Genomic DNA, 17,174 nt, shown 5'->3' with positions numbered 1-17,174 from the left:
TCAGCCCCGTCTACCCAATGCAAAGAGGAAACATGCCAGCAGTTTGGGGAGTAGCGTCAAGATGGCCATGCCCACTCAGCTGGCTACACCCACCCAGTCAGCCACACCCAGTGAGTGGAGTCAAGCTGGCCACACCCACCTAGTCAGCCATACCCGCCCGGCCTCCGAAGTCAGCCAAAGCCCTCAATGAAATTGAGTTTGACACCCCTACACTACAGCATAGATTTGATATTCAAAATCATTCAAGTTATTTGGTATCAGAATCCTACCCCAAAAATTCTCACTCCCCTTACACTTAAAAGAACAAGCCATCCAACAAAATCATTGAGAAACTTCCCCCCCTCCCCCATTTGGGAGAGCTAAAATCAGCAGCCTCAGATAGCATCCTCAGTGTTTAGTGCTGAGATCTACTATGTTATGGCAAGTTCAAATTATTAGATGGAAAGAAGAATTTAAAGGAAATGAAATCCTAAATTATAGTATGTATGTTCATTTATGTGTGCATACTTATACATAGACAAAAGGAATAGGCAAAGAGGAAGTCTTGAAAGAGATTAATTGGTCTGCTAATGGTTATGCTAATATGGCTCCTTAAGTAAAATGTGCTTAAAAAGGACAATTTACTTTAAAATTGTCCTTTTTAAGCATCACTATATGTAGAGATGGTGCCTGAAATCCCCAAATGTCAAAAGAAAGGAATTATTAGGTATTTATGGTGGTTATTATGTCAAGAGGTTAGAGATGAAAATCATTTTTAGAATTTCTGTTTTTCAAAAGTGGCTTTCAAGAATGTCTTGTTGCTAAAATCAATTGTGAGAGTAACTTCTCATATTGGTAAGTCCAGAAGCAAATATCAAAATGTGAACAGGCAGACAACTCTACCGTCAGAAACATGACAGGCATTCCGCATCTCTTCACTGTAAATACACACGCACACACAAAAGAGACAACAGTTTTGTCCCCAAAAATTGTTTATACATTACTTCATTCAATAAGGATTGACTGGAATTTTTCTAATCTTTTTTCTGATAAATATTGCTAACTAGGGCTCTAAGAAATTGTCCAAATTGAAGCAGAGCTTTTATTAGTCAAATATTTTATTTGACTTTTATTTTGCATTTATTGTTTTATAAGTAACTTCAGACAGGGAATATATTTAATACTCCTTCTTCCTATTTTCCCACAACAACAACCATAACCCTGTAAGGTAATTTAAGATGATAGTGAGTGACTGGCCCAGTCATCCAGCTGGCTTTTATGTCTAAGGCAGGACTAGAACTCAGTCTGCTAGTTTCTAGGCCAGCACCTTAACCACTCCACCAAACTGGCTCTTGATTAAGTAGAAAAAATGTCATTGTTTTTAGTGGTGTATGAGAAAGGCAGGACTTTAGAACAAGTGTGTGTCCATAGCAAAATACTGTTGGTGTAATATAGCCTCCAAATTTTTGAAAAAGGCTAGAGACCCATCTTCAACAACTTTAGGGAGAAGAGATTAAACCAGGGGTGAAATCCAGCAGGTTCTGACAGGTTCTGGAGAACCAGTAGTGAAAATTTTGAGCAGTTCAGAGAACCGGTAGTGAAAATTTGGAGTAGTTCAGAGAACCGGCAAATATCACCTCTGGCTAGCGCCAGAGTGGGGTGGGAATGGGGATTTTGCAGTATCCTTCCCCTGGAATGGGGTGGGAATGGAGATATTGCAGTATCCTTCTCCTGCCATGCCCACCAAGCCACGCCCACCAAGCCACACCATGCCCACAGAACCGGTAGTAAAAAAAAATTGGATTTCGCCACTGGATTAAACATATATTTTGTTGCACCATCAGTCAGTTTCTATGACATTCAACTAAGACCATAGTTAACATTGTGCTTAACATGTTTATTGCTTCATACAACTTCTGCATAGTTGTGATAAAATATGCAAAGATTAACTATCCCATTCTGAAAACTTTTGAAGTGTTTTGGGAAACTAAATTTTGGATTTAAAATTTATGTTAAGCCATATCTTCACTAGTGATTATAACATCTTGTCCACATTCACCTAATTTTAGCTTCAACATTGTTTCTAATTGTGCTTTAAGAACATGCTCGTATGAAACAGATTTCGTCTCATCCATAGCGAAGGCCATTTAACTTTGGGTTTTTTTTTCCTGATCTACTATGGATGTAATGTTTCTTATCTTCATCTGGAATATGCCTTGCTATTTGTATAACGCATAAAACTTCAGTAGCAGACATGGGAATGATGTCATAGAAACTGGGATTTACCAAGGTCTTCTTGGCAATTTTTTTATTTTTTGCTTCTGCAAACATTCCTCCTCCTGACTCCAGTCACCTCCAACTTCCCTCCTTTGCCATTTTGTTGTATGCTGCTTAATTAACAGGACCCCAAAAACGGTGCCATACAAAACTGTATCCTAGAAAACACCACACACATTAGGAATTTGAAGCACCTTATCTAGTGATTTTAGCAATACAACCATTACATGAGGTTGCTCTGATCTCTGTAAGTGACCATAAAAATTCCAGGTCCCTCCATTCCTCTAATAATCTTGATCCTCAACCAAGACCACAAGAAAAAGCAGTACATAAAGACTTGCCTCCTATTCAGAAAATATTATAGGGAGCAATTGGCAGATTTCTCCTCATCCTCTTCTTCCTCCTCCTCCTTCCAGGAATTGCCCCACATCAACTTGCTTTTCAGTAAACTGTTAGGACACTATCCCTGACTGGCCTTGCTACAGTAGCACAGAACAGCTATATAGAGACAGAAAATTATGCTGGCATGCTCTGTACAATCTCACAGCCTGGAGCACATCATGTTAAGTCAGTTGTCATGATATGCCCTACATGCTTTTCTTAAGACTGAGGAAGATCTCCTGCTTCTCTTGTCCCATGAAATCATAGAACTATGGGTAAGAAACTCTTTACTTCCACCTGACTCATCTTTTGAGCTTAGGCAAGTGTCCATCAAAAATAAGGTTCTAGAAGATCCAACTGTGCCTCACATAACTGTCAAATGCAGTGTGTCTGATGAGGGGCTAATCTTCTCTGGCCTTATTTTCAGCTCTACATAGTCAATTTCATTGACACTAATGTCCCATCATTCCCAATCAATGGAGATGCCACATGGCTTTGTGGCAGACAACAAAGGCATCTGGTATGTCAGTGTTTCTCAACCTTGGAAGCTTGAAGATGGGTGGACTTCAACTCCCAGAATCCCCCAGCCAGTGCTGCTGGCTGGGGGATTCTGGGAGTTGAAGTCCACCCATCTTCAAGCTTCCAAGGTTGACAAACACTGTGGTATGTCAAAGGTATTTCCAGCTAAGCCAAAAAGGACCAGCCAACTCCGGGCGACACTAGCCTTCTGAAACCACGCTAGCCATAGCTTGATTCCAGTGCCAATGCCAGCCTCTGACACTTACCAATGCAGAGAAGATGCTGAGCATAAAAAGGCTTTTCAGCCACGGGACCTCCTCCCTCTGCCTGGTGGCACATAAATCTGAATAGGGGAGGGTAAGCGATCTCTCCGAGGTGCCACCCGCCCCACGCGAAATGCCTCCCGCTCCCTTACACCACCTGCTGCTAACGACGCTCCTCCCGCCCCGCCCCGTGCCCTGAGGTGACAAAGCAGGCCGTGCTAATGAGGCAAACGTTTGCCTCCTCTCTCTCCCTCGCCCGGCAAAGGCGGGAAGCCGCCAGCGATTCCCGCACTGGAGGCCTCGTTTATTCCCTCTTCTCTGCACCTGTTCTCTGGAATCATCGTCCTTTGCGTCCATGGGTGGCCCCATGGGGAGCGCCAACTTCCAGAGAGCCCTGCGTTGCCAGCTTCCCTCCGGAGCTGCCCGGCCTCGTCTGAGCTTTCTCACCCGCCTTCCACCACCCCCCGAGCTCTCAACAAGCCCTCGGTACACGCCCCCCCGATCAGCACCGCTCCTCCGCGATCGATTTCAAGAGTGGCAGACCGCGGAGAAAAGGGGAGCGGCAGCAGGAAGACTAGGAGGTCGCTTCTCCAGGCAGGAGTGGAAGCGCTTGTGCCTTCAGATGTGAAGGTGTCTCTAGGTGCCTTTGGCCTCTCCGTTTATGAGATCCCTGCTCGTCCTCCTCCTCCTCCTCCTACTCCCGGTCTTTTTCGTTCCAGGCAGCCTCTCAACCAATCCTCCTTGGAAAATCTGTTGAGATACCAGCCATAATTGCTCACATTTCCTGACCGCGAGTGGATCCTTTTCTCTATCCGCGAGGGAGGAAAACCAGGGACTTTCTCCCCTTTCCTCCTAGGGCAGACCTCGCGCCCCTCCACACACAACACACACACACAGACACACACACCTCTCAGCAATCGAACAGCCGATCGGCAGTTCCCCTATGCCCCCTCAGGTCCCCTCTTCCTGTTGCATGTGTGATTTCACCGAAGTACCGTCGCTCCCCGATTTCTGTCTCTTTCACTCACACACACACACACACACACACGCCCCCTCCCCTCCTTTCTGGGCGCCACGGCTATTCCGCGTGTATGTGTGCGCGCGCGTGTCTGTATGTATGGGGGAGAGGGATGAGGTCATCCTCTTTCCTGGCGTCAGTCAGCTGGGTGGCGGCGGCGGCGGCGGCAGCAGCAGCAGCAGCAGCAGAGGCGAAGCAGAGGGGCGGGCCAGGCGGAGAAAAAGATGTGCCGGTGTAAGGACTGCTCCGCAAGCCGCTTCTGTCCGGGGCTGAGTGGGTGAGCGGGGCTCCCTGCAGGCAGGCGGCGCTCCAGCAGCGCCTGCAGGAGCCAGTGGCCCAGCCCCACCAGCTCTTTGGGAAACCTAACGAGGAGAGCGAATTGTCCGCCGAGCGAGCGAGCGAGCGAGGGGAGGGAGGGGGAGGGCTAAAGGGTGCTCCCGGACTGGGTCCCTTTCGCTGCCGCCGCCGCTTTCCATCCGCATCATGGCCGCGAAGTCGGACGGGGGGCGGCTGAAGATGAAGAAGGGCAGCGAGGTGGCGTTCACGCCACTGCAGAATTCGGAGCATTCGGGTTCGGTGCAGGCGCTGGCCTCGGGCTTTTCCTCCGGCGCTGAGGGCCCCGGCAGCGCCGAGGATGACGAGTCACCTGGCGGCGGCGGCTGCTGCAAGTCCGGCTGCGGGAGCCGAGGGGACGGCGGTGGCAACGGCGGGTGCCGCTGCTGCTGCTGCTGCGGCCGCGGAAACAGGGCGGCCGGGGGCTCGCGGGGCTCGGGCGGAGGCTCGTCGTCGCTGTGCCTGCGGCTCGGCAGGGAGCAGCGGCGCTATTCGTTGTGGGACGGACTCTGGATTCTGGCCGCCGTGGCCGTGTACTTTGCCGACGTGGGCACGGACCTCTGGCTGGCGGTCGACTACTACCTTCGAGGCCAGCGCTGGTGGTTCGGGCTCACACTTTTCTTCGTGCTGCTCGGTTCCCTCTCGGTGCAGGTCTTCAGCTTCCGCTGGTTTGTCCACGACTTCAGCAACGAGGACGGCGCCTCGGTGGCTCCTGCCTCCTCCTCCTCAGCCGGACACGGCGAAAGCAAACTGCTGGTGAGCAGCGGCTCGGCCGCGGGGGATATGGATGCCGGGGCCCGGCCGGCCACACCACAAAGGCAAGCATCCAATGCCAGCAAGGGCAACGCAACTAATAGCAGTAACAGCAGCACCACCAATGCGACCAGCACTACCAGTGGAGGAGGCGGAGGTGGCGGCTGCAGCGGCATCCGAACCCCCAAGACCAGATCTGCCTCCTGCGCCTTCTGCATCTGGCTGATGCAGTCTCTCATCCACATCCTGCAGCTTGGGCAAATTTGGAGGTAAGACACAAGTGCCTCAAACTAGCTTTTATGAAGTCCCTACACGCTGGGCTTCAACGAAGAAACACGGGGGGCTTCTGATGGGTGGAAAGTGCCCCAGGTGACTCAAAACTTGTTATCTTCTAGCTACCTAGGGGATCAAGGCCTAAAATAATTGATAAAACTTGAGAGATTGGAGTATGAAAGTGGGTTGGGTCATGTGGCACAGCAAATCTCACCTTACTCTTAGGAGTTCATGCAATAGTGCATAAGTTGTAACTGAGTGTATCAACCTGTAATTTTTAATTGACGCGTTTGAATGAACTGACTTGCCAAGGTAGCTAATCCCTGTGAATGGTTATATGTGCAGTCAGATAGAATGCACTATCAATGGAGTCATTTACAGCTGAAACACACAATAGAGAATTGCATTGTGTGCAATGCATCCTCCTTGCCTTCTAAGATTGGTTGGTTTCAATCTTACCTTAGTTTAAGGAGGCATAGATGTCACCCCAGTTTCTTAAGAGAAAATACAAAACTTGGTGTTTGTTTTAGGAAGAACACATAGAAAAGTCTAATATCTTTACTAGATGCCAACCCATAGTGAAGTATTTCTCTGAAGCAGAGTTTTAAGATACAGTTGTTATTTCTGAACATTTATGTGTGGTTAAAAGTAACTTTGGAAATGGTTAAACAAATAGATTACAGGCAGATGACTTTGAACTCCTGCTCTTCTGTAAAAGTGTATGCAAAATACTTAGAACAAGAAATAACTAAAATTTGAAGCATTATAAAGTCTCCAAAACCTGAGTGTATATTGCATCCTAAAAATCCCTGCACATGGATGGATTATTAGTTATTAGTTATTTTTATTCTTTACACGGAAACAGTAGTGGGTGTGAGTGTGGGTGTGTTTAGAGCATTATGACCTAAGACAAATCTCAAAGTATATTTTGTATTCAGCAATCTTATATGCCTTGTGTTAATGTAATTCACATAGCACATTCTATAAATATTGTTTTTATGCTGATTTGATAACATATTTCTGAACTTGTTAATGACGTTGAAAACCTTAATACCTGTACATTTAATAAGGAATAGAATAGGGTTATTGAATCTAATATATTGATAATTTGATTTTACACTATAAACCCACATAAAGAACTACTTTAAAGATAACAAAAGATTGCTTTCATGTTATTGTTTTTGTTACAAAAATATATATTTCAATTAAACTTTCATTCTGGCATATTTAAAATAATATTTCTGAATAACTATAATAGCTAAAATGCTATCATTATATGCTGAATATAATTCAAAATATTATTATTCTAAAATATACTTACCTTTATTTGTATTATTCCAACCAATCTTAAAAAAATATATTTTTATTAAATTGGTCACACCCTTGTATTCACTCACATGAAGAAAGCATGACCATTATCCAGGGCCGTTGTTATGTCCTGACCTTGGGTTGGGGTGGGAACTAGAGAGTCATATAAGGTTTGAATGCATTAAACAGGTCAATGATGTACCAAGTAGGATTGTTAAGTGTATGTTATAATATAAGACGGGGGCTTTCAGACAAAATTGTGGGAAAAAGAAGGCCCTTAAACTATGATGCAATATATATGCTATATATAAAAAAATAAAAGATAGAATTATTGGTTATATATTAAGGTAAGAAATACATTATCTGGGTGAAATTTTGAGGCCTGCCAGCACTATTTATTTTTATTATAAGTATGGGTTTCATTATTTCTTACTCTTCAGCCAGAAATATTAATAGGCACTCCGTGAATATTTAATGTGTGGAAAATGAGAAGAATTTTGTATGTACAGGAATTATGTTAATTGCAATTTTAAAAGCCTTTTTTCCCCACAGAGATGGTTATAAATAATTGTGTTGGTAAAAGCTTCATAACTGTTGTGTGATGAAACAAAATTGTGATGTGTGACTAAGTTTCAAAAAGTATATATTCATTGTTATAGACAAGTATTCTTATTAAATACTTATTTCTCCAATTTATACCAGAGAAAAGGATGGCCAGTGAGTTATATGGAAAGTTTAATCGTGCTGAGAATTATTTTGCAAATATAATTTCAGTAAAATTCAACTTAAAAAGATTTATTTCCAAGTATCTTTGCAGTGTTATAGCTTTAATATATGATCACTACCAAGGTAGAAAACCTACACAAACACACTGTTATAATTGGTAAATCATCAAGGGAAAGCAGGAAACACTTTACTCAGGAAAATCACCAAAAGGATAACTGCCTTAGTTGTCCATCATAGATGTTTTGGGACTGCACCCAAGGCACCTTTTACTATTGGTAGTATCTTTGCTTTCTTCATCCATAGTCATTCTACTTCTATTTACAGGTAGTATTATTATTAATGAATAATACCTATAAATAATGATAATAATTTATTGCCATTATTTCAATTAAAGCATGCTAATTAAACATTAATGGATTAATGTTACGATAATGCTTGATATATACAGTTTTATATCATATATATATATATATTACATGATTTATTCACAATTATATTTATAAACTTCTGATGTGAGAAGAAAAGTATATTTAAAGAAACCAGCCATCTTACAGCATGAATTATAATTATAGAAAAAAAAATTTCAGCCAGAGTTGAAAGATCTTGAATGGTGTGAGCAGTACTTTCTTATAGCATTCTAGTTTGTGTGTATTTTAGAAAGAATATAAGAATTAACATTTTTGCCATATATAATATGGCTACGGTCAATATATATGCATATGGAGATTGTGAGTATAACTGATAACAGAATAACAGAATTAATAACTTCTGGAGGCAAGTTGTTCCATTGATTAATTTTTCTGCCAGGAAATTTCTCCTTAGTTCTAGGTTGGTTCTCTCAATGATTAGTTTACATCCATTGCTTCTTGTCCTGCTTTCAGGTGCTTTGGAGAAAAGGTTGACCCGTCTTCTCAGCCCATTAGATAGTTGAACACTGATATCATGTCACCCCTAGTCCTTCTCTTCATTAATCTAGACATACCCAATTCCTGCAACCGTTCTTCATATGTTTTAGCCTGCAGTTCCCTAATCATCTTTGTTGATCTTTTCTGCACTCTTTCTAGAGTCTCAACATCTTTTTTTATATTGTGGCAATCAAAACTGAATGCTTATCAAAGTCACTTGGAATTTGATTATCTATCTCCCATTATCCAATATATAGTCTTAAAATTATTCTATGCAAAAATAAAATAAAAAATAAAATTATTTTCAAGATAATTAAACAATTCAATAAAATTTGGAATAAAATAATATTATAAAATATGACAATTAAAATACAATCATCAAATGCCTGAGAATCTTCTTTAAAAATGGGTTTCATTTCATATTAAAAAGAGAATAAAACATCTAGGTAATCACTTCTGGGAAATTCTAAGGGCAGCTTAACTTTAGAAGTTCTATCTTAGTTTATCAACTAATTCCTAATGATAATGGGATCCAAACACCTACCTCTGACTCAGACCTCTGGATATTTCTGAATTACTAGAATGTCTAGTACTAAGAAATAAATCACTAATGTTGCTTGGGGTTTAAAAGTCAGTCATTAATTCCAAGTATTTGTAACAATTTTTTATATTTCCAAATGGCATATTCACTCAGACTATGCATCCCAGAATCTTTATAAAATAATTGCTTCCTTTGGCATCTTTGCTAAAAAGCTTTTATATATTTGTAAATTAAGTGGAAGCAGCATAATTTTTATAATGGGAATAATTTGTTATGGACATTCTCTAACTGCTACGTTTGCATCAACAATAATTTCTAAATTAACTGTAAAGACAATTCCATGTTCCAATCTAGCAGGATCCCATTGTAGTTTGGTTGGTATTCCTGGTGCCTAGATTGGCACGGTTAAAAGCAGATGGCCTGAATTCAGGTGGTCCATTACAAAATGCACAGGCATCAACCATTCCTCTGCCCAGAAATAAATTATCCTTAGCTCACAAATGGGTGGGAAGAGTGGGCATAAGATGAAAGAGAGGGAGTCTGCCAGTTTTATATATGCTTTTCTAATATCTGTAATAAAACAACCCCATTGATGGATTCATGTAAGCTTGTACCTTTAATTTGTGAGCATTCTAGTTCCAGTATTAGTCTACATTAAGACAAACAATTGGCCTGACCTGAACCCGTTTCTACCTACCTTCTAAGTTTCTCTGAGTTCTGATTTGTCTCCTGGTTACTTTTGCTGATGTATCATAAAATCCTTCCTTCCTTCCTTCCTTCCTTCCTTCCTTCCTTCCTTCCTTCCTTCCTTCCTTCCTTCCTTCCTTCCTTCTTTCCTTCTGGCATTTTTGCCTTTTTCTTTCTTTTCAATTCCATGTTCCTGTTCCTTTCCACCCTTCTCTCCATCCTGATTTCCTCCTTCCATTCTCTCAAAACATGAATTGCAATTACTGTAGCTTCAGGGGTACAAGGATGTCTAAGAATTGCTTAATAGCTGAAATATTGTCAAATCAGCATTTCTGATAATGAAAGAAGCAGGGAATTCAGAAAGTTTCCTTTTCTGCAGGGAAGGGCTTTATGTAACTCTTTATCTTTCTCTTTGTTCAAATGGTGCATGGTTTCCAATCATTTATCCTATCTCGGTTTTACAATAATTCTTTGCAGAGATCGCATTTGCTGTGCATTACTGAACAAAATATAATTTAAACTGAGGGTGTTCTAACTTCCTGGTGAAAATGGTTTCTGATCACTGAAACAGTACCTTAGCTGATTGACGCAGACAATACGTATTGGGAGAAGACCAAAATGAAAAAGCAAAGATAGTGACTGCAATTCAGCCAGCAAATATCATTTCTTCAGTGGTGATTTATGGCATCTATGTTATCATCCAACCATTACTATGTCAATATATCAGTAATGAAGATAAACTATATCACCATCATGATGACTGGATGATACCATACTGTGCTCTAAATTACTAGTGAGAAATAACGAAAGGGTTCATTAGCTAGTATAATTTTGGCAAGTTTGGCAAGGAGCAAATTATATTTTTAAGTCACTTCAGAAGCATATGAGAAAAAGAAGCAGAAGTTTCAATTTCTACCAACACACAATGATTATTTATTTTTCAAATATTACTGTGAATGATTTCATGCAGCATAACAGCATCTGCAGCATAAATCTATAATGCTGTAAGCTGCCCAAATCAAATCACAGGAATTTTATGAAGTCTTCTATTGCTCCCATATATGACACTTTGTTTTACTAAGTGCTTCAAGTTCATATATTAAATACAGTGGATATTATTGTCATGTACCTACTGAGTAGCAATTGTGTTTTGGACAAATATTATCATTAAGGTGCCTACATAAACTTTAATATAGATTTTATTAATGGCTATATTGTAGTATGAGTCTACTAGTTTACCACACTGCAGGATATATCCTGAATATTAATCACTGGACTAACTAGATTATTGAAATACAGGGTGTACCTTGAAGCATGTTATTTTAAGGATATTGGCTCAATCTTGTTAAGCCAATATGCATTGCATGGATATTTTGACTTCTACTTTACAGCAATAATTTATATCCTTCTATCTGGGTAAAATGTAAGGGAAAATTAATGAATTTTTAATGAACAATGTTTAATGAATTAATATTAGTAAATATTGGAGTGCTATAAGAAGTTCAACAACCTTGTGTTCATCTTTGGAGTCAGTTTGGGGTACTGGTGAAAGTGCTGATCTAAAAACCAGGAGAGCATGACTTCCTAAGTTTCTCTTAAGTTTGAAAGCCAGTTGACTTACTTTAGGCCAATTACTATCTCAGTTCAACTCAACTCACAGGGAAAAGAGGAGACAGGAGTATTAGTTATGTTCACTGCCTTGAGCTGACCAAAATATTTTTTAAAATGCAGGATAGTAATAATATAATAACACATTTTTAACAAAACAATTTAATTGTAGAGAAAACCCCAACCAATCTCTTTGCCTCAAAACAACACTAATTTTATAAGCATGAGTATTACATGCTTCTATACCTGGTCTTTCTAGATTTGGGGACTTGGTTCTTTGGATGATGACAAAAGAAGTGTCTACCTTTCTGTTCCTCTGACTAAATCTGTTGTTCTATATTAAACTTTGGTCTAATGCATTTTGCTGAAAGAGGAAAATAACACTTTAAAATCCATCTGTGTAGCACAGATGTTTGCAGAGAGATTGGCAACACAGCACCTCCTGCAGGCTGTTATTTTGAAAGTGGAGCTCAGCTGAAGGGAGAGGAACTGAAAGGAAAGTTGATTATATAGTAAACCTTGTCCTCCTTCACTTGAGCCAAGTTTTATTTTCAGAATAGCAGTTTGTAATAAGCCAACTGATTTTGGCAGCTGGGACTACCTTATCCCTAAAACAGGTCCTAATAGTATAAGTTTTTTTGAGAACTTTTTTGAGAAGAGATGGGAAAGAAAAGCAGCAGGGATTTGGGGAGTCATGTTTATTGTTGTGGTGCATAATAACATGATCTTGAAAGCCTATCAGTTTCTCTCTGCTACAGGCCCAAGTAATCTTTTCTCAACTTCTACCATGATTCTTAATGGTTCATCTACCCTTTTCCCATTCCAAGGCCACATGTTTTTATTCTATCAGAAGTAGCCATAGAATGTTATTACACTCGCATATTTCCGCCATTTGTTTTTGGGGAAAAATCATCCCCATTTGATGACGAATTCCATTGTGTCTGTAAATGCACAAGGACCCTTGGCTTATAATAAATGTCCGAAATTATCTCAGAAAGTATACGTGTTCAAGTAATACACTGTCTGACTAAGAAACATATAGCCTTCCCTATACTATGATCAGTTTGATAGAAAGCCAATTTGGTCTAGTGGTTAAGGCACCAGAGTGGAAACCAGGAAGCTGTAAATTCTAGTTCCACCTTAGACATAAAACCCATCTTCAATGATTTTGGTCCAGACATACTTTCTCAGACCATAAATTCAGGCTCAGATGATGAACCAGTTGGTCAATTCTTGTAGCAATCAATGGGGGATGTGGGGGGGGGGGGCGAGAGGATTCTGCACTTATGGGAAAATGCTAGAAAGAATATAGATGTATGTGTCTGTATGTTCAGTTTGACCCATCATTTTTCTCTTGAGTACTGCAATGTATTATACCGAAACACATGTATCATACACATATTAATGGGGCTTATAATAAAAATATTTTTTTTAAAGAAAAGACTAACATAACAAAGGTCAATGACATTCCTCAATTAATAAAAATGACTTCATATATACCATGATATAATTGCCAAATTATATGAAATTGCATACTTGCATTATAAAATTATCAAGAATGTAATTCATATTGTGTAAGGTTTGAAGGTGTATCAAGCACAGTTAATGCTTTAGTACTAGTTTTTAAAAATACAGTAGAACTCAAGGAATTTGGAAATTATAAAGGCATTAAGTTAATGAACCATATAATGAAGTTGTGAGAAGGTATAATATCTTAGAAAACTGGTGAAATCAGTAATAATCAGGCCTTCTTTGTATAGCAAAACACAAATTGTACATAACTTTCCAGAAATGAAATACCTGGAAACTAGAAATAGGTGTTTTGTTTGGGAGGGGGGGAATGATTTGTCAAGAGTTAATTTGTTAAGTACCATTAGGTGATATCACTCAACGAGTGGGACGCAAAGTATGTCCAACCTGTTAGATCTTATAAGGTAGGCAGATGGGAGAGAGGTGGTTTCTCAAAGGGCCTATGCCATTAAGTGGCAACCACTTAATGTTGAAGCTTGCATAGCAGAGGTGTTACAGGGGCATACTGAGTATAAAGCTCAAAGAACTAAGAACAACATGAGAAGTTACTTCAGAGTAGTTTCTTTATTGCTGCTTGCTTAATTTTGCTCAGATTAAGATTTATCTGTATAACTATTAGATATATCTTGTGAGCAGCCTTTGCCCTTTTTCTTCATACCAAACATTAATCTGGGCAAACTATTTTGTCTCTTTGCTCTTTCCCCTCTGCATCTTGGGACTATATTCCACCACACTGAGATATATGCTCGTCACTGCATTATGGACCAGCTAAAGCTTCTAAGTGGTCTTCAAGGACCTCATGTAGAACACACTGTAGTAATCCTTGGTAAATTGAACAAGAGGTACGTGAAAGGATTCTAGAAAATTAGCAAACTTTATCTTAGTTCTTTTAGACTTTTTGTATGATTAGTTATTTAAATCTTGTAAAACAGGGCTGTGAAACTCCCGGCCCATGGGCCGGATGTGTCATGTGCTGGCTATGACCACACCTGGTTTAGCAAAGGGGAAAAAAGTCCCAATATGTCATGGGACGACTCTGTTACGCTGTAAGTTTGACACCCATGATGTAAAACATTTGTCCCTCTTCATTTTCCTATGTAATTTTAATTCTTCTATTCGGTTTCTTCTTATTTTACAATTCCTATTTAAAAAAACTTTTGTACAAAATATTCCATCTACTAATAAATAAATTATTCCCAATATAGATGTTATAACATAGTATTCATACTGTATATGAATACCTCAAGTTCCCAAGGATTTTTAAAAGACATTTTGCAATGGAACAACCATAACTTAATGAATAAATTAATCCTTAATGATAAAACCTACGTTAACCATAGAAGAATACTTTATCTACTTTTTCTGAATCTGTTATTTAATAATATACAGACAAACAACTACTAGAACATAAAAGACCAGATTCTCCATGTTTTCAGTATGCATACACTCAGAAACTCAGCAAGCATATTTCTTGAAAGTTACTGGGGATAGATTCTGGGACTATTGACTTTCTGGTTGCATAAAGTTTATGCAACCAGAAAGCAATAAAAATTAGGTCAATATAAATTAGAAAGGTATTCATCAAATATATCACTACAGGTTGATTCTTTGCCCACAGAATTATTACTGTATTAAGACTTTTATTTTGTTTTATATATACAAAGTTAACAATTTTATCAAGGATGTATCCAGTGGTGAAATCAAAATTTTTTTACTATTGGTTCTGTGGCGTGGCTTGGAGGGTGTGGTATGGCTTGGTGGGCGTGGCTTGGTGGACATGGCAGGGAAAGGATACTGCAAAATCCCCATTCCGTCCCCACTCCTGAGGGAAGGATATTGCAAAATCTCCATTCCCACCCCACTCTGGGGCCAGCCAAAGGTGGTATTTGCCGGTTCTCCAAACTACTCAAAATTTCCGCTACCGGTTCTCCAAACTGCTCAAAATTTCCGCTACCAGTTCTTCAGAACCTGTCAGAACCTGCTGTATCTATGATGTCACTATGATAACTACATCTTTTAAATCTTTCCTGGACATCCTGAATACATTTTTGCCTTAAGGATAGGTTTTATTTGGTACTCATTAGACTAACATCATAATTTATTTTATTGGCTGCCTTTACATTCAACAACTGTAAAAATTTAATTTTGATGGGTAATTTTATCTTTTTATGCCTGTATTTTGAACTGTTGTGACTTCTGCCCTTTTTGACTAGGAATACTGATATACAGTTATTAGAAACTACATGGACCTAGCTGAGCCTGCTATACAGTAAATGCTAAAAATGTAACACTTTAATAGCATTAATTATTTGGTCTTAATTTAATGTTTAGGAATTAATTGACATGATATTTCAGATACCAATAGGAAAACTTTTATATAACATGCTTTCTTTTTCACAACACAAGGTCTTCTTGTGCAGATGTTTTTCTTAGCAAATATTTTGGTGATGAATTATAATTACTGAAATTATTTCTTTACATTTCTCTCAGTGTTAAATTGGAGAGCAGAGTATGATCATGTGACATGGCCAAAAAATATTCTGTGGTAATCTAGGAATATTTTTATGTCACCATGGATTATTCAGAATTTAGGGCAGATACGTTTTCTGTACAGTCTTCTTTTTTACATTAAGCAATATTTCTACCTCATAATGTATTAACCATAGGCTCAGTCAGCATTTGCTTTTGTCGTTATCCTTCTCAATTCTGTTTATTGGGTAATGTGACCATAAGAATACAGCCATAACTTGTAGCTTTTTATAGCAGGCCAACTCTGAACCTACTCTTCATTCAAAAATACATATGTTCCTGATGTACCATATCTATCAGTAATATATTTGACACTGTCTATAATGAAATGTTACAATTTATTACCCGGTAACCGAAAAATGTTTGTATTCAAAGAACAAGAATGGAAAAAGGGGTGTAAAGAAACTTCTATCTCTGTTAAATTTTATTTTGCTATTGCCAATCCCTTGATGGTCAGTTAGTATCATTCTGAATTATTTCCTAGAGTTTTAGCTATAAGAGCCAGGCAGTGCTTTAATTTTGATTTGGAAGAAAAGTTTTGGAACATGCAGGGATGTGAATACAATACTTTATGTCTATGACTTATTAAATGGCCTGCATTTGTTTCTAGGGTTATCCAACTGCTAAAAGATTTCAAATTAAACCAAATCCTTTAAATCAAATCTGAAGCACTTCACAGTCCTATTAGTCCAATTTTTTGTCATCTGAAAATTTGGTAAGCATTCTGTCCACCTTTTCTTCCAAGTCAGTAATAAAAATGTTGAAAAGTATATGATTCAGCACTAAATCTTGATACAACTCACTTGATTTCTCTCTCCAGCTGGTGAGGAACCACTGATAATGATTATTTGACTATGATTTTCAAATCAGCTGTGTATCCACTGTGTTGTCATGGTTTGTAACCCGTATTTAACTAGATGGTAAGCAGAATGCTGTGGAATACTTTCACAAATACTGTGCTGGAATTAATTATTGAAGTTTAATATATACTAAGTCTATTTGGAGGTGTACTACTACTTAGGTTTTTGGGTTTCCATGAGATATTAGGGTCAACATTAAAAAAAAACTTCTGTTGAATTTGTGCAGTGAAATCCTGGCATTCCAGGCAGCTTCAAAGAAGGAATTCAGAGGTTGAATGTGGACCACTCAAAGCCCAATGCAATTTGATATAATTATTTCATCTTTAAAAAAACGATCATGGTAGTTGTTAGAATAGATTAATGTGAATTTTACTTTTGATCGTGGGTTTTTTTTTTTAGGACAAAATGCAAAACAAAATAATTTATATTTATCAGAGTATTGTGCAGTTCAATCGTCATGGCAAATGAAGTGTTGCTATGTTGCCAACACTTTCTGAGTATATTAACCATAACACACAAATCAGGATGCTTTGTCCTACTAGTAAATTCTTTAAAAGACTCTTTTATTTTGAATAGAGAGATTCTATGGAGTGTGAAAAAGCAACTTAACAGAATATATGTGAGCCAAGGAAAAACACTGGTCACGTCTAATGTGATAGCAGAAATCATTTTCATAATTTTAAT

General features: G+C 39.0%; 1 protein-coding gene across 1 annotated transcript in view; it reads left to right on the top strand.

Annotated features, from left to right (window-relative positions):
* The first annotated feature begins 4,920 nt into the window (after nucleotides 1-4,920).
* Nucleotides 4,921-17,174, top strand: part of XKR4 (XK related 4) — an 88,374-nt gene continuing 76,120 nt past the window's right edge. The window contains exon 1 of the mRNA XM_070942295.1: nucleotides 4,921-5,792. Within this exon, the coding sequence (XP_070798396.1) occupies nucleotides 4,921-5,792 (872 nt within the window). The remainder of the gene's footprint in view (nucleotides 5,793-17,174) is intronic.

Source organism: Pituophis catenifer, unplaced genomic scaffold (assembly GCF_029215685.1).
Source record: "Pituophis catenifer annectens isolate HBS135680 unplaced genomic scaffold, rPitCat1.0.hap2 SCAF_3, whole genome shotgun sequence".
NCBI classification, from domain to species: Eukaryota; Metazoa; Chordata; class Lepidosauria; order Squamata; family Colubridae; genus Pituophis; species Pituophis catenifer.
This window is presented reverse-complemented; position numbering and strand designations above follow the sequence as displayed.